Source organism: Pantherophis guttatus, chromosome 10 (genome assembly GCF_059756535.1).
Source record: "Pantherophis guttatus breed Tessera chromosome 10, ASM5975653v1, whole genome shotgun sequence".
Taxonomy (NCBI): Eukaryota; Metazoa; Chordata; class Lepidosauria; order Squamata; family Colubridae; genus Pantherophis; species Pantherophis guttatus.
This window is the reverse complement of record NC_142072.1, coordinates 26605767-26623836: the sequence shown is the minus strand read 5'-3', so window position 1 is coordinate 26623836 and position 18070 is coordinate 26605767. Positions and strand designations below refer to the sequence as shown.

The 18070-nt window shown below is 44.1% G+C and overlaps 1 protein-coding gene across 1 annotated transcript in view; it reads left to right on the top strand.

The window, feature by feature from the left end:
• LCK (LCK proto-oncogene, Src family tyrosine kinase) overlaps nucleotides 1-17611 on the top strand; it is a 48914-nt gene extending 31303 nt beyond the window's left edge. The window contains exons 9-13 of the mRNA XM_034413326.3: nucleotides 111-290; nucleotides 11078-11154; nucleotides 12298-12451; nucleotides 15903-16034; nucleotides 16887-17611. Of these exons, the coding sequence (XP_034269217.1) occupies nucleotides 111-290; nucleotides 11078-11154; nucleotides 12298-12451; nucleotides 15903-16034; nucleotides 16887-17089 (746 nt within the window). The 3' untranslated portion in view covers nucleotides 17090-17611. The remainder of the gene's footprint in view (nucleotides 1-110; nucleotides 291-11077; nucleotides 11155-12297; nucleotides 12452-15902; nucleotides 16035-16886) is intronic.
• The last annotated feature ends 459 nt before the right edge of the window (nucleotides 17612-18070 follow it).

The window sequence follows — 18070 nt, the reverse complement described above, 5'->3', positions numbered from 1 at the left end:
AGGCTGTTTTGATGACCAGAAGAGCTTCCCCTTCAACGGTTGATTTATGTCCAGTAATGGGGAATTCAGGCTTAGCCCTGGACCTATATCTTCCCTCTCTCCTTCCGCAGGCTACTATAATGGCCATACAAAAGTTGCCATCAAGAGTTTGAAACAAGGCAGCATGTCACCTGAAGCCTTCCTGGCTGAAGCCAACCTGATGAAGAAACTGCGCCATGCACGCCTGGTGAGGCTCTATGCAGTGGTAACTCAAAGGCCCATGTTCATCATTACAGAGTATATGGAAAATGGTGAGCTTCTGAGAATGTTTCCTCCCATTTCACATGGATGAAGTTTGGTTCTGACTTGGAAGTGGGAAATTTTGCAGGTTCATTCTGATTCTATTAGGTATTGTTTTCTAAATGTGCTTTCCCCATTTCATATTTTTCTAGGGATAGTCTCCTCTCCTCTCCTTTCCCCTCCCTCCCTTCCCCCTCCTTTCTCTTTTCTTTTCTTTTCTTTTCTTTTCTTTTCTTTTCTTTTCTTTTCTTTTCTTCTCTTCTCTTCTCTTCTCTTCTCTTCTCTTCTCTTCTCTTCTCTTCCCTTCCCTTCTCTTCAGTGGAGCAATCCATTCAAAGATCATAAAAAGTGTTACTTTCTGATATCTCTTCTTCAACAAGCATTTTACCAGCATTGAAGTGATAAGGTGACTGGGTGGGAGAGAGCGAAGGCTAGCTTGATCATAGGGAATATATAAGATACATGTATATAAGATACATAAGGAATATATAAAAGGAAATTATTAGTGCAAAGTGCAGCAATTTATATCCATTTCAGCATATGAAAGGTCTTCCTAATGGTAAGAGCTCCACGACAATGGAGCAGTCTTCCTAGAGTCTATGGATTCTCCATCTCTAGTGGCTTTTAAGAAGCTGGAGATCCATCTGCATTGGATGGCTTAAATGGTTTTCCTATACAGTGCAGAGGGTTGGACCAAATAATACTCGGAGAGCCTTTCTGCTCTATGGTTCTTTCACATCAGAGTCTTTGGATGGAAAGCAGGAGATAATTGCAGACTTCAGATTAGCTTGTCTGGGGATGTAATGGTTACACACTTCTGGACCCATCATCTAGGGCAGCATTTGTCAACGTGTGCACTTAAGCTGTTGTGGGCTTCAATTCCCAGAATTCCTCAGACAGTATGCTGGCTGGGGAATTCTGGGAGTTGAAGTCCAGACACCTTAAAGTTGCTCTAAAGGGTTTTCCTTCATGGCTGAGTTATGGTGTTTGCCACCAGTCCTTGAGTTGACCATATATATATATATATATTTAATTTGATTTATATGCCGCCCTTCTCCGGAGACTCAGGGCGACTTACAATGCGTTAAGCAATAGCCTTCATACTTTTGTATATTTATACAAAGTCAGCTTATTGCCCCCACAAACTGGGTCCTCATTTTACCTACCTTAGAAAGGATGGAAGGCTGAGTCAACCTTGAGCCTGGTGAGATTCGAACTTGCAGAAATTGCAGGCAGCTGTGTTAATAACAGGGTGCATTAAACCACTGTACTACCAAGGCTCTATATTACTCTATATATTATATTACTATAATATATAGTACATACATAAAATTTATTTCCCCAAGTGCTGATTCTTATCCTGCTGAAGCTACCAAATGGCAGTGTCTTTATTTACTGTCTGCAGCTTTTTAAGAAAGGAGATTGGTAGACTCTCCCTTCCTTATTACCTTTCTCTCCCACCAAATATGGAAGCTAAGATGAAAATATTCCTCCAATTACTTTCCTTCACTAAGGTTGCAGCCATAGAGTAAACCAGTTTGACAGATGCATAGATAAATCTGGAAATCTAAATCTTGCTTGGAGTAGTCACACGTGTTTTGTGGAAGCTTTAAACCCAAGTGTAGGTCCTGTCTGGAGAAGTACTAAACCTAAACCCAATTCTTTTTAAGTATCCTTCAGGAGGAACACTAAACCTGTGTTCAAAACCAGTCTGGATTTTACCATGAGGTATTGTTCAGGTTGATCCAAATCTTCAAGTGGAGATTGGTTTGGAGATGAGTGGAAAACTGGTTTGAAACAACTGGACAGTCCTCGGCCTAAAATTATGTCCAGCATCCAGAATTTGGAAAGGAAGATGTAGGTTTCCATCAGCCTAAAATGCTATGTTTCCCCAAAAATAAGACCTTGTCTTATATTTTTTTGCCACCAAAAAAAGGCACTAGGTCTTATTTTTTAGGGGGGGATGTCGTCCACTGACTCACCTCACTTGCGTGTGTCATCCCTGGCCTCCTTTTTGCTGTCAGATGCCTTCAGGAACTTCTTCAGCTTCACATGGTTGCAATCAGGCCGCATAAGGCAGCTCCACCACCCCCATCCCCACCATAGTTTAATTTTTACCCGTGCACCCTGGAGTGGGCAGGGTCTTAATTGGGGCTTATTTTGGGGGTAGGGCTTATATTGGCCACATGTGTAAAAACCAAGTTAGGACTTACTTTCTGGGTAGGTCATATTTTCAGGGAAACACAGGTAGATAACAGGGATCCTTGTTGATTCTTGTTAGTACTTTCTAGGGGTCAACAGATACTTCCTAGGGATCACTTCACTGTGTACCAATGGTACACAGTGATGGCTTTGGGCTACCTGAGGAAACCATAGCTAACACAGAGCAATCAAGGATAATGTTACGTTTCTTCAGTTGTGGGTTGGGGACAAATGAAGGCATCCTGGCGACTTGGCAAAAAAGAAAAGGGGGGTGGAGATTTTGCTAGTTATGAACATCTGAACTCTAATTAGATGCAAATGGAGAAAGGTTCTAGAATTCCCATTCTGCCCCCATTTTTGATAACATAAAAATCATCTGCTCCATGGTGAAACATGGAAATTCTATGAAACTATTTCTTAGGCATTTTACAAAGATTCATTCAAATCTATTTTCCTCTTGAGTACCTGCTTAGTTATCTTGGATAAAATGGCAGTACTGAGATATTTTTCTCCAGGTTAAATGTATAGGTATACCTGTCTTCTTTTTCCTGGCTCATTTTGAGAATTGTATGAAGCACCAGCATCTTTGAGTGTTTGGTTACATCCTCAGCTATGAATTCTAGAAGCCAGTGTATGGGATCTGTTGGAGGGAAGGCCTCTCCTTTTGTGTATGTCAATTCCTAGATAACTTTTATTACAATATATACCCATTAGAAATAAAGTACAGTAAAGAATATTTCATTTTTACTCTCAGTTTTAGGAAACTCCTGTCTCCACTCCAAAGATCACCCAAATTAGGGCCCTATCAAAATTTGGCCCAGTTTGGTGGTAGAAGATTTGCAATCTTGGCTGATCTTGGAAAACTGATCAGGATTGGCCCTAATTAGGAATTGGCTGGGAGATAGCTAGGAAATCCTGGGACTGTAGCCTAAATGGGAAGTTGAAATATAGCCATAGAAGATAAGACAATGGGAAACTATTTCTGTAACATTTCCAAGAAAAAGACATGCATATTTCCATGAAATTCTCAGTAACTGGTCTTGAATGACCTTAAACAAAACTGGTGAACATTTCAAGGGATCATTGCCAAGCATTTGTCTTCTCCCAGATAAACGGAATAGAACACTGCAGAGAAGGTTTTTTTTATACTGTCACCTACTAGTATAGGTAATTCTCGACAATCGAGCCCAAAATTTAAATTGCTAAGCAAGATAGTTGTAGAGTTATTTTTGTCTGGTTTTACGACCTTTCTTGCCACAGTTGTTAAGTGAATTGCTGCAGTTTTTAAGTGAAATGTGGTTATTAAATAAATCTGGTGTCCCCACTGACTTTGCTTATCAAAAAGTCGCAAAAGGTGATCATATGGCTGGGGACATTGCAACTGACATGCCAGTTGCCAAGTGTCTGAGTTTTTATCATGTGACCACGGGAATGTTGCAACAGTCATAAGTCAAGGACTACCTGTAATACCAAGCAGGTCACCCCAGAGTAAAGTACAACTACCTGGAAATCTGCACTGAATGAAGTTCGGTAGCTGCTTATTTATATCTGTCTGTCTTGTCCATCCATCCATCCATCCATCCATCCATCCATCCATCCATCCATCCCTATCTATCTATCTATCTATCTATCTATCTATCTATCTATCTATCTATCTATCTATCTATCTCTACCTATCTATCATCATTTCTCTCTCTCTTTCTCCCTCTCTCTTTCTCCCTCCCTCCCTCCTGCCCCCTCTCTTATCTATCTATCTATCTATCTATCTATCTATCTATCTATCTATCTATCTATCTATCTATCTATTTATCTATCTACCTATCATAATCATTTCCCACCCTCATTATTATACCTCACCAGCCATCCACCTATAGTTTATCTGACCAACCATGGTAATCAAAACCAGGCCCATGTGTGAACTAAACTGATAACTGCATTCATGATGCTGACATGATGCTGATAACATGATGCTAAACCAAGGTTTTCTTAAAATAATGGGTTGCTAAGTAAACCATAATGGAAAGGTTCACACATACAAAGTCAAAACTAAATGTCTTTGGGGTGCCTTTGCCTTGCTGATACTTTAGCCTGGGACAGGATAGAGAGCAACAAAACCAGGCCAAGAATGGTGATAATGACCAATGGCAAACAGAGGGTACCACGTTGGCTCTTCCAGCAGTTTGTCCCTGCCCCTTGCTGGGGATATACAGGTAGTTCTTTACTTACAACCACAACTGAACCCAAAATTTGTGTTGCTAAGTGAGACAGTTATTAAGTGAATTTTGACCCATTTTACAACCTTCCTTGCAACACTTGTTAAGTGAATCACTGCCATTGTTAAGTTGGTAATATGGTTGTTAAGTGAATTTGGCTTCCCCATTGACTTCGCTTGTCAGAAAGTCGCAGACCGTGAACACATGACCCTGGGACACTGCAACAGTCATAAGTATGAGTCAGTTTCCAAGTGGCCTAATTTTGATCACATGATCATGGGGAATGCTACAATGGTCATAAGTGTGAAAAATGGCTTTTGTTCACTGCCATTGTAACTTTGAATGGTCACTAAATGAACTGTTGTAAGTCAAGAACCATCTGTATTCTATAATTCCCCCTGTTCTTTCAGAGCCAACCAAGTTATTTTGCACAGTTCCCTTTGCTCTAGATAGTCTGGCTTGGAAGAGATCTTGCAGGATTTGGCACAAGGCAATGGAGAAAAGGAAGGAAATGAAAGGGTCTTGCAATTTAGCTATCTACAAAAGGAGCAAAGCCTGCCAGGATACCAAAATAGCTGGGGGATCTGGGAGGGGTTTCCTGCCAGCTATTCTCTCCGTCTTCAGAAGGCTGCTGCAAGGCTAGGCTCTCTCCAGCTCTGAATTAGCCATCAGGCAGAATAACAACATGCTTAAGGGAAGGGGGTGCCACAAAGTACCACCCCTCTAGCTATCCTGCTGTTAACTCTCTCCTGGCCACAGTTTGCATTCAGCCTCCATGGAGTCTTAATGCCTTTTGTCAGTTAAGCCATGAAATAGCCAAAGGGCATCACTACTTGAGGTACCAGTTGACCTTCATCCAACTCTGGGCTCTTCTCTTTATGAATTAGACTCCTGGTGGGCTCTTGTATTTGAACTTTATAGTCCACCAAGAGTAGCCAGTTCCCTGCTGCATCCCAAAGCCAAAGGGTCAGAGCAGTGGTGGGTTCCTCCTGGTTCGCACCGGTTCGCAAGAACCGGTAATAAAAATGTTTAGTAGTTCGGAGAACCGGTAATAACATTGGCTGGCCACACCCCCAACCAGTCCCCAGCCCAGTCGCCACTCGCCCACCTCATTAGAGGCTTTTTTTTTATTATTTTATTTTTAAAAGCATTTTTTCTACAACCTCTTTGGCTGAAAAAATGCTTTTAAAAGTTTTTTAAAAAGCCTCTGATGATCGCGTGGCTCAGCTGGGGTCGTCAGAGGCTTCTGAAAACATTTTTTCTGCAACCTCTTCAGCTGAAGAGGTTGTAGGAAAAAAAATCCCTTTAAAAGCCTCTGGCGATCCCAGCAGATCTGCCTGATTGTCAGAAGCTTCTAAAAGCATTTTTTTCTGCAACCTCTTAGATTGTAGAAAAAATGCTTTTAAAAGTAAAAAAAAAAAAAGTTGGCCACGCCCACCCAGTCACATTACCCCCCCCCCACAAGCCATGCCCACAGAACCGGTAGTAAAAAATTTTAGAACCCACCCCTGGGTCAGAAGTTCTGCATGTTTGACACCAAACCTGCAACCCAGAGATTGATACACAGAACGGTAGGCAGAATCCACATGGAGGATCTCTCTGTACAGGCAGCCCTGAAATGACAAATCTTTTCCAAAATCCACTGGGCATGAGGCGGATGATAAAGGGGACAGCAGAACCCATAATTATCTTCCCTGTTAAGCTTAAAATGCACACATCCAAACTGCAGGAGGGCAGATGTGTGAACAGATTTTTTGGCTACCGATAGACTTGTGGGTGTGTGCTCTGGTTGTTAACTGGGTTGATATATTTCAGTTTAACTTTCTGTTCCTGAACGTGCATTGGGCCAAACCTTCATCATTGTGCAGCATAGTTTTTCTTTTCTTAAAGAAAAGAAAGAGAAGAGAAACAGAAACAGTCCATCAGCTTGGCTCTTGGACTTTCTGTGGTCACTTTCACCACCTGCCTGTTTTATCCCATTTAGTTAATTTCATCACCCCTCCTGATCATTTCACCAAGCTCATAGAAAGCTCCCACATTTGATTTGCCACTGGGATCTAGGATCCTTGCCCCATGTAGGTAGTCCTCATTTAGGGACTTTTCACAGGTATGATGGTGATGAAAAAGTTACTTTACAAACATTTACAACCTTCATGAGCCTGTAAAGCAAAGGACAGCTGAAATCAGATAATAAGCAAAGTTAAAGTTTCACTTAGTGACCATTTTGCTTTACCACCAAGTTGCTGGTTCCAATTATGGTTGCTAAACAAGGACTATCTGCATCCTAGAGTGCCAAAGTGATGGTGACTAGTGCCCAACAAATCTCTTGTGACAAAGAGTGTGAAAAAAAGTCTGCAGAGGACAGGGGGTCAAGAAAGTCAAGATGGCAGCCACGCTTTAATGATAGACCCTCCATACCTTTATGTGAGTTGCACGAACGTTAAAAAGGGACAAGGTTTTCACTGTGCAGCTGCAGAATTTCTTTTGACTTTTTAAATCATATCTGCGAATGCCAACAAATGATAGTAGTAACTGTTGCAGCATATGCTATCAGCTTTTACAGTGATAGAATAAAATGCCCATATCTTAAAACTGGCCATCTGGGATGCCCACAGACGTAGCCAAGCATTGGGACTAACATATGAGGCCTGGCTAATCTGACTCTCAGCAGCCATGTGCAGCAAATCAGCCGCGATGAAAAACTTTACTCTGCCTGCTATTTGACCCTCCAGTGTTGTGGAATGTGGAATTCTTGCTGATTTATCACCCTGATAAGCTAGGTCAGGGGTCTCCAACCTTGGCAACTTTAAGACTTGTGGACTTCAACTCCTAGAATTCCTCTGGGAGTTGGAGTCCACAAGTCTTAAAGTTGCCAAGGTTGGAGACCCCTGACTCCTGAGCTAGGTGATATACTAACTGATTTCCATCTCTCGCTTTGGGCTGCCAGAGTTTTAAACACATCAATGAGAACGATTTCACTCTCCACTCAGCTCAAGAGCAGGCAACTGGACAAGGGCAGGTGGCAAAATATTTTGGCTCTTGTCTGTCCAAGGGACCATCTAGCTTTTCCGCTGCTGCACTTTATTTCTGGAGTTTGAAAAGAAAACCAGAGATTTTCACTCTGGTTTAAGGCATCTGGAACATGGTCACATTTTTTTTTCCTGTGAGATTTTGCTGTCCCAGCAGAAGAAATTGGCTTTGAATCAGAACTGAGAAGAGAAGGCTAGAGGAGGGGAACACACGTGTATGTGCATACACATGTACACATCTGCTTCTCCAAATGAAGGGGTATTTTGGTCTTTTCCTAGGTTGGCAGAATACATAAAAGGAAATGGAAGGATTTTTAGTACCCCGAAAATGTGGCTTCTAAATCTGAGATGCAAATTTCTACATGATCATTAGATAGCAGCAGAGGGATACATGGCTCGCTCTATTGACCATCCTGAATTTTGCATCCTAGTGCTAATTCAGCTATAGTTTGATTATCTCTAAAAGGGATTTGGTAGAAATAACGGAGCTATACCTTCTCTAGACCTTACCTGCCACTTGCAAAGAAATAATGCTTCAAGGATATTTTAAAAAAAAACCTTATAAGCCATCTTTCCCCAGTAGATTTCCACCAGATGTGTTGGCTTGGCATTATGGGAACTGTGGTTATTACATTTGGGGAGCATCTTATAGGGATAATTTGGCATACAGCATAATGTAAAAACAGGTTTTTTTTTTTTAAAGGGTGATACACAAAGTCATTTCACTGTAGCAAAATGAAGAAATGACATTCTACCCCAATGCTGGATTAGATCTCCCCCCTCTACTGGGAATAGCAATAGTAATAGCACTTAGACTTATATACCAATTCACAGTGCTTTATAGCTCTCTCTAAACAGTTTACAGAGTCAGTTTATTTCCCCCAACAATCTGGGTCCTCATTTTACCAACCTCAGAAGGAGGGGGGCTGAGTCAACCTTGAGCTGGTGAGAATCGAACTGACGAACTGCTGGCAACCAGCAGTCAGCAGAAGTAGCCTGCAGTACTGCATTCTAACCACTAAGCCACCAATGGTGACCAGAAGATTTTTTTCCCCCTGAACCATTTTAGAATCATGGCTTCTCCAGAGACAGAACCTTCCCTCATAGCAAAAGTCTTCCATTGCTCTGGAAAGCACCATCAAGCTTTCAGCAGGCATCTTCTCCAACTTTTGTTCTCCAGATATGTTGGACTACAACTCCTAGACTCCATAGCCAGCACAGTCCTTGTCAGTCCTTGCAGTCTGGGAATCCTGGGCACTGTTGTCAGGAACAAGAGTGTTAACAGGCTATGGTAAAAAAAAAAAAAAATCAAGATGGCTGTCACAACACTGAGCCAAGCAATGTCGGCTGGCGGACCCCAGGGGGAGAGCCTTCTCTGTGGGGGCACCCGCTCTGTGGAATGAGCTACCTCCTGAAATACGACTGATCCCGGACCTCCGCACTTTCCGCAAGGCCCTGAAGACTTATTTATTCCAACAAGCTGGCCTAGCTTAAATGGTTTTAATGGGGATTTTTAATCTTTTAATTTTATTTGTTTTTTGGGTTTTAAATTGGGAATTTTTTGATTTTGTAGATTTGGGATTTTAAATTGGTAATGCCGCTGATTTAATCTATTTTAGTTTTTTCTTAACTTTTGTACTATATGTGTTTTAATTTCTGGCTGTCCACCGCCCTGAGTCCCCCTGGGGAGAAGGGCGGTATATAAGTTTAAATAAATAAATAAATAAATAATCACTACAATTGAAGCTCTTATCAACTTTTTAAACCAGAAACACCTCTGATCGAGAGCCAAATTGTCAGGTGGATGTCTTCAATTATTTCATAGATGGGAAGAGTCACTTTGCTATGTTACCAGAGAAATTGTCTAGAATAGGGATGTCCAATCTTGGCAACTTTATGGACTTCAACTTTCAGAATTCTTCAGCCCGCCACACTAAAGACTCAATAAGACATTGCAGAGTGCTCCATTGGATCTAACTGTGTAATATTTGCATGTAGCTTAGTTGATATTTGTAAATTTAAACCACCATGCAATTCACCACATCCTGTTCCAGATACTTCTCGGAGTGAAAGGGATTTATATTCACTTATATGAAAATGATTTTCAAGCCATGTCTCTTGGAACAGAAGTATATCGAATTCAGCAATGTAATTTATAAAAGCAGAATCTTGGAATTTAGCACTCCAACCTGCAGTATTCCATGAGAGAATGATTAGGGGTTTAAGGGTATCCAAGTGTCAATCTGAGTTCCCAACAGTAGCCATTATTAGAGGCCCTTCTGAAGAACTTTGGGAGTATAGGTTGTGTCATGCTGTTTGTTGCTAAGGTCAACTACTGAAGAGGCAAGCACATTCTGAGAATCGGAGACGAGAACATCAGTGTCAAAGAAGATAGCTCCAGAAATGGCATGGGACTCAAAGTCAGGCTTTTGGCTCTGCCAAGTGCTGGAATGAGGAGGGTTCATCCCTTTTACCAATTTGATCTTCAGCATCCCCATCTATCCCCCATAAGGAATTTGCAAACATTTTGTTGGGGGAATGCAATTGAGGAACCGTACTGTAGTTAAATGTTGGAAGCACATCTAAGTTCAAAGAAAGCATCGAGTGAACTTTTCCTTCAGGGAGTGGAGGAGGCTTTGTGCTTAGAATTCTTTAATTGTTGCAACAATTTTAAGAGGGCAAGAAATCTAAGGAGTTTCTTCAACATAGAACAACACGGATGAAAGAGTCTGGAACACTCACATCTGAGGAAGGAAGGGAGGGAGGGAGAGAGGGGATCAACCTTGGGAATTCTGGGAATTGAAGTCCACAAGTCTTAAAATTGCCAGGCTTCTGGATACCCCTGGTCTAGAATACAGAAAGGCTCTTCAGATTTATGTTCTAAATGTGAATAACACAAAGGAACATTTTATCATCTTTGGTGGAGATGTAAAAAAAGTTAGAACATTTCAGGTAAAACTATATATACCAATTCCAAGGATTTTAAAGATTAATATACAATTGAAATTGGAGATTTTTCTTTTGGGATTGATGGATATGATATGTACAAAAGAAGAAAGATTTGGCACAACCCACAATGGAGGAATGGTTGGTGAAGATGATGAAGCTTGCAAAGATGGCTTCATTAGAGAAAAAAAATCTACATTTATGGCTGACAAGAAATCCCTTATAGATTTTTTGTGGGAAACAAAAAAATAAATTTACAAGTTATGATTTTGATTATTAGAAAAAACGATAATAGAAAATAGAGCTTGCAGCTCTTGTAAGCATAGACTAATTTTGTATTTGTGTACTTACAACTGTGAAGAGGCACTAAGCATCTTCTGACTGGTTTTTTCCCCTTCTTCCTTTTAGGCAATCTGGTAGATTTTCTCAAAGCTGCGGAAGGCACTAAATTAACAATTTATAAGCTGCTAGACATGTCAGCACAGGTATGAACAAAATAATATAATGGGGTGAGAAGATATAAGCAGACAGAAGGCTGAGAAGAGAAAACAGTGGAAACAACCTTTATTGGTGTGTGTGGGGGGGATTGTTAATGGGTAGAAAACTTATTTTTAGGGATGAAAAGAAATGGAAGAAACAGCTTTTGCTGAACCTGGAAATTTAGTTGGCTGTAGCTTGAATCTTTCCAGAACAACAGTCCCACAAGATCCTTAAAAAGAGATCCAACCTAGAAATAAGGAGAAATGTTTTGACAGTGAAAACAATTAATCAATGGAACAGCTTGCCTCCAAAACGTGGGGTGCTCTATCACTGGAAGTTTCTAAGAGGAGATTGAACAGCCATTTGACTGGGATGGTATGAGCCCCTGCCTTGAGCAGGAGATTGGACTAGAAAGCCCCTGAAGACTTATCATCCAGCCTTATGATTCTGTGTTCTATGGTGTGTACATTATTCCATTCCATTTCTGGGTTGACCGAAAGCCTTGATTTTTCCAGGAGTGTTTGCTCCTTAAGTACAAGGCAAGCATCTCCACTTGGTAATCCCCAGGCTGAATTATCAAATTCAGTTTGTTAATTGAAGAAATCAGCCAAACCTATTGTCTAGACCAGTGTTTTTCAACCTTGGCTATCTGAAGATGCGTGGACTTCAACTCCTCTGCTGGCTGGGGGATTCTGGGTGTTGGAAGTCCACGCATCTTCAGATGGCCAAGGTTGAAAAACACTGGTCTAGAACAAGAGCATCCTGAGAGTCAGAAAGGCTGCAGGTTAAAACAGGCTCTGCGCATGAATGTGTCATGCTTCACTGTCTACCTTGGCTCAGGAGGATTCTTAAAAAGTGATTCCTGTTTTCTTCTTCATAACCCTATGAAAAGAGCAGGAATAGGACATTCACTGATTTGGGGCAGCCATTTGGGAGCAAAAGGAGGAGGATCCGAGAGGGCCGTAAATAAATAAATAAATAAGTAAATAAAGGCTAAGAGGTCGTTTCAGTCCGATTTATAGCAGGAGGGTTGTGAGGATACATGGGAAAGGAAGGGAGTGACACTTGACCTGGGTGCTTGGGCGGAAAGCTGGGGTGGAAATGCAGCACAAAAGTATGTGATGTGTATCTCCTCTTTGTCCACAAAGATAGCAGAAGGAATGGCCTTCCTGGAGAAGAAAAACTACATCCATCGTGACCTGCGGGCTGCCAATATCCTGGTGTCTGAAAGCCTCTGCTGCAAGATTGCAGATTTTGGGTTGGCCCGCATTATGCAGGACGATGAATACACTGCTCAAGAGGGTGGGTTTCTTCTGCCCCTTTGGCCTTGCAAAACTTCTTTGGCAGGGGGGTGTCAAAGAATTCAAAATGGTAGCTTCAAACACCCAATCCATTTTTAGGTGTATTGCATGTGGAAAGGAGGAGGGCTTTGATTATGCAGTCACGCTTTCTCAATCTTTTGTTAACTCCCCTTAGAAACCCTCCTGCTAAGACCTCATTCTTCTGAATGGGCAGATTAGGGTCCACAAATTATTCTGAACATGGAATTGGGGTGAGGGTGGGAGGGAAGGAGTTAGGACAGATGACCTTATGCACATATACTATGCACACCGATTCCAAAAGTGTTTCTCAACCTTAGCCACTTTAAACTGGATGGACCTCAGCTCCCAGAATTCTGGAATTGAAGTCCACACAGCTTAAAGAGGTCAAGGATGAGAAACACTGGACCAGAGTGGATTTTTAGAATGCAGGTGTGTGATGCACGCCCTTTGATGCTTGGTCAAAGGGTCAGAATCAGGGGTGAAATGCTCCCCGTTCAGACTGGTTTAGCCGAAACGGTAGCAATGGTTGCCGGTGGTTCGGAGAACCGGTAGCGATGGCAGTGCGAGGCTCTACCTGCCCACCCACCCGGTAGTCATTACTTCCTGGTTTTAACCAGGAAGTAACCTGTTTTTTACCCTCTGTGCATGCGCAGAGGGTCCGCGCAGCGTGTGCACTTCCGAACCGGTTGGGAAGGTAAGTAGATTTCACCCCTGGTCAGAATCCTTTCTCCTGATAGGAAAACTGCCCCACTGTTTTAGAGCTGCAGCTGGCTGGCTTTGAGTTGGTGTCACAGCCTGTCTCCTGAGAAAGTTGTAGCCCACCGGCTCTGCATTGTGCATCAGCCAGGAAAGCTAGCGAGAGAAAGCTCTTTGCAACCCCGATACAATGAAATATGTGATTTCGAATGCAGCTCTCTGAAGAGATCCTTGCATACTGTGAGCAAGTAAGGCTCAACCTCAGCAACTTTTAAGAGATGCAGACTTGAATTCTAAGAATTTTAAAGTATTTTAAAGACTGCAGTGATCCTGTGGGATTCTGGGGCATGTTATTTATGTAATTTGTATCCCGCCTTTATTATTTTTACAAATAATTCAAAGCAGTGCACATATCCACTATACCAGTGTTGGTGAACCTTTTCGGCACCAAGTCCCGAAACGGGAGCACATGCATGCAAGTTCCAGAAGCTGGAAGAGCAGCCGAAGATGATCTTCTGGTTTCCAGCTGGCCACCTGGTTTTCCTGTTTCTGGCGCACATGCGCGCACAAAGACCAGCTGGCCAATGTGCATGCACACACCAGAAACCAGAAGTGTCAATATTCAAATGTCAAAATTTGCCCGGGTCATGGGGGTTATGGGTGGTGGGGGGCACCGGAGCTGTCAGCAGTGGGGGAGGGAGAAGCCCCATGTGAGGGGACTCTCTGCCTGCTCCGCCTGGCCTTTCAGGGGTCCTTGCTCCTTCCTGCCCACCCCCCCCGGTCTCCGTCGGGGTGGCGGGACATCCCCACTGACGACTCGGTTCTGCAGCCCTGGACAGGGAGAAAAAGTTGGGCGGGGAATGCCGCCTCCCTCCACTGGAGAGCCAGAGCCCCTTCCTGGCCTTGGAGGGAAGGGCGTCAGCTGTCCTGGGGCTCAGGTTGGGGAGCCAGCAGACAGGAGAGCTTCACCCCAACTCTGGCCAGGATGAAACGCACCCCCCAGCCTGCCATCGTGAAAAAGCCAGCTCAGCCCCCCCTCCCATCACTTCTGCCAAGGGAGCGCAACTGCTTCCCAGTAGGCGAGCCTCTTCCCTGGCACCGGACAATGTGCCTCCTGCATGGACTCAGTTCCTGTGCCACCCCGCCACCCCAGAAGAGCAGCAGCAATGGCGGCAGCTGCAGGGTGGGGGCAGGAGTGACTGGCTGGCCCCCGCAGCCATTCCCCTGCTGATGAGCTGGACTTTCGGCGGTGTCTCCATGCATGAGGAGCTGTGTTCTCCTCCGCCATTCTTGGGGCAGCTTGGGGCAGCTTGCCTCCCCAACGGCGGCTCTTCCTCCTCCTGGCTGTTCCAGCATCCCGGCCGGGAAGCAGCAGCACAAGAATCGCTGCCGTTCCCTTGCCTCTGGCAATAGCAGGACAGCAGGCAGGACAACTGGCTGCCCAGCCAGCAAATGCTGCCCTGCTGCCCCGTGCGCCTGACCCAGCCAGGTACTCCGGACTACAGACGTGCCTTGGTGCTGCAGGCTGGAGGGCTGTGGCCGCGTATGAAGCCCGCTTGGGCAGGGAGGGAGGGAAGCCCTGGCCCACCCATCCTGGCCAGCAGCTCTGCTGCAGTGGTGGGTTGCCCCCGGTTCGGACCGGTTCTATAGAACCAGTAGTAAAACTGGCAGGAGGCTCCGCCCACTGACCCCAACAGCATCAGGAAGCTGTGCATGCGCAGAAGCGCGAGCGTGTGCACGAGCAAAGTTGCGAACTGGTAGTAAAGGTAAGTAGAACCCCCCCCTGCTCTGCTCCCCTTGGAAACGACCGTGGGGATCCCCACTCCGTGGCTTTCTGTGCTGCTCTCACTGCAATTCGCCTGCCAGGTAGGCTGCCCTGGGACCGGCATTTGTGGGGGTCGTGTGAACAGACACCCTTGCACTGGGGGACTTCTTATGTAGAGCCATTTCTCTGGGCACGCGAGCCATTGCCCATTCCTCTTCCGGGTTCCAGTGCGCCAGCCAGCTGGTATTTGCGCATGCATGCCCGCTAGAAACTGGAAGACCAGGTGGCCGGCACACATGCGTGTGCTGGAAACCAGAAGATCATTTTCCTGGCACACGCATGTGCATCAGGCGGCTGCTTTTCCGGTTTCTGCTGCTCCCATGTGCGTGAAAACCAGCTGGCAGATGCGCTGGAACCAGGAAGAGCAACGGGCAACGGTTTGCGTGCCGGGAGAGATGGCTCTGCGTGCCACTTCTGGCACGTGTGCCATAGGTTCGCCATCACTGCACTATACCTTCCTCCTCCTATGTTCCCCACAACAACCCTATTGGATGAGTTGGGCTGAGAGAGAGAGAGAGAGTAGACTGGCCCAAAGTCAGATATATAAAGATGACTGAAGGTCCAGGAACGGGAAAATTCTCTCTAGTGTGCTGATCATCAACAAAACTCTGATTTTATAGATGAGGAACATTTTTAATGATGATCAAGGACATGTGGCATAAAATGCTGGCATTCCACAGTGTGCAGCTCCTTCTTGTGGCCGATGCAATGAAATCTACCAGTTTTCCTTCTGGGAAAAATTAGTATTTCTTTTCCAGCCTTCCAACTCTCCTGATTGGCTGGAGCTCAGTTCCTGAATTCGCAAGCCATAGAGCTAAGGGAATTCTGGGAATTGAAGTACAGAGGGAAACAAGTAGGTCTACTCTGCACCAAGATATCATTCTTACTCTCTTAAGATTTCTTCCTTCAGGAGCAAAGTTCCCAATTAAATGGACAGCCCCGGAGGCCATCAATTATGGAATATTCACCATTAAATCAGATGTCTGGTCATTTGGGATTCTACTGACTGAGATAATCACTTATGGCCGGATCCCTTACCCAGGTCAGTAAGTAGCGAACTATTTCCATTTGTGATCTATATGAAATAAGTTTGCCTTTGTCTAAGGCAGGGTTTCTCAAACTTGGGCAGCTTTAAGATTTAGGGATTTCATCTCCCAGAATTCCCTAGCCAGTCATGGAATTCTGCAAGCTGAAGTCCACACACATCTTAGTTGCTGAGTTAAGAAACTCTGCTGTAAGGTAGAAATTCTGGAGGAAGCATCACCACACCTTTTTGGGTGTAGGAAGAAATATCCTTCAGGGTTCAGCTCCAAGTGGGGAAAAAGACACTGGAAACATGGAGACTGCTTGGAAAGATGGTTTAATGGTGGACAGGATCACATGGTTTGAGTTCCTGAACAGAAAAAAGGGTCGAGATGCAGCGAGTCCCCGGGTTTTATGTCCTCTCTGGCTTTGAACTTCCTGGGGCCCAGAAAGAGTATCCTGATTGGTTGTCAGACTCCCAGTGGGTGGGGGTCTTAGCTAGCCTTGCTGGCTGATGTAATCTTCCCAGGTGCCATGTGGTGAGTTTCTGTTGTTAGATGGGTCCTATTGTGTTGCAGATGATGGTCCATTGATAAAGACTGGGTTTCTGCCTCTGGCCCATTGACAAAAGGGGGGGGAGGCAGGAAGGTGGGAGCTGCTTCGTCTTTAAAACATGCTTCTCCATTTCTCATACAGGGAAACATAATATTCTGCCTTTTTAATATTTCCTAAAATATTTCATTCTTCTAGGAAAGGGGTGGGTGCTAACTTCCTACATGGGGATGCTTTATGATGTGTTGGCTTTGTGGGGGGAATCGCCCTACCTGGACCCCATCCCCATTCTCATTTGCTGCCTCTCTTACGACTCCAGGAATGAGCAATCCAGAAGTCATCCAAAACCTGGAAAAAGGGTACCGGATGCCACATCCGGACAACTGCCCAGAAGAGCTGTACAAACTGATGTTGCAGTGTTGGAGAGATAACCCAAAGCAACGCCCGACTTTTGAGTTCCTGAAAGGGGTCCTGGAGGATTTCTTCACTGCCACGGAAGTACAATATGAGCAGCAGGTGTGAAGATGCTTCAAGCCGAGATCCATGGGACACTATTCTCACAAACCAGCAGAAAAGACACTCTTGAAGACTTTGCCTTGCATCCAAGATGGCGGGGAGGGGGGGGTACGATGGAGAAGAAGGGCTTATTCGGATCCCAATGACTTCCTGAGGAGTTCATGGCTAATCTCATGGCAAACTTCCCCCTTTTTTTCAAAAGGAAAAGAAAACTAATGTTCAAAGGTGCCCAGAGGAACTGAGACAGAGTTCTTGCACCTGCTCAGCAAGCAGAAGCGAGCTTTTTTTATTACTACTTTTCGCGTCAGCTGCTCTGTAGGAGGCACGTGCACCTGGTATAGGTAGTCCTCGACTTATGACCGTGCTGAACCTGGCAATTCCGGTTGTAAGTTGTGACAGTCGCAAAGCAAAATCACCCACGTGACCAGACCTGTTTTTTTTTATGGCCATTTTGCGGTCATAAAGCAAAAGCTGTGGTCATTAAGCGAGTCCATTTTTGCTAGTTTTTTCCCCAGAAATTTAAAGTGAATGCTGGTTTTCAGCAAAACCGTTGTACATGGCAATCATGTGATTGTGGGGGAGGGGCAACATCAAAACTTCAAATCTACCAGTAGGTTATAAGTAGTTTTTTTATTTTTATTATATATATATATATATAAATTTGATTTATATGCCGCCCTTCTCCGGAGACTCAGGGCGGCTTACAAAGCGTTAAGCAATAGCCTTCATACTTTTGTATATTTTTACAAAGTCAGCTTATTGCCCCCACAAACTGGGTCCTCAATTTACCTACCTTAGAAAGGATGGAAGGCTGAGTCAACCTTGAGCCTATAATTTGATCTTTTCTAAATGCACACGTGCTTAATACATTGTAAGTTATACATGCAAAAGTCTGCGCTTTCAATTGTATACGATCGGTTTTGATTTAAGTTTTAAAATTCCTCATGAGTTTTTTTTTTCAAAAGAACAGAAGGTGCAGTAAATTTA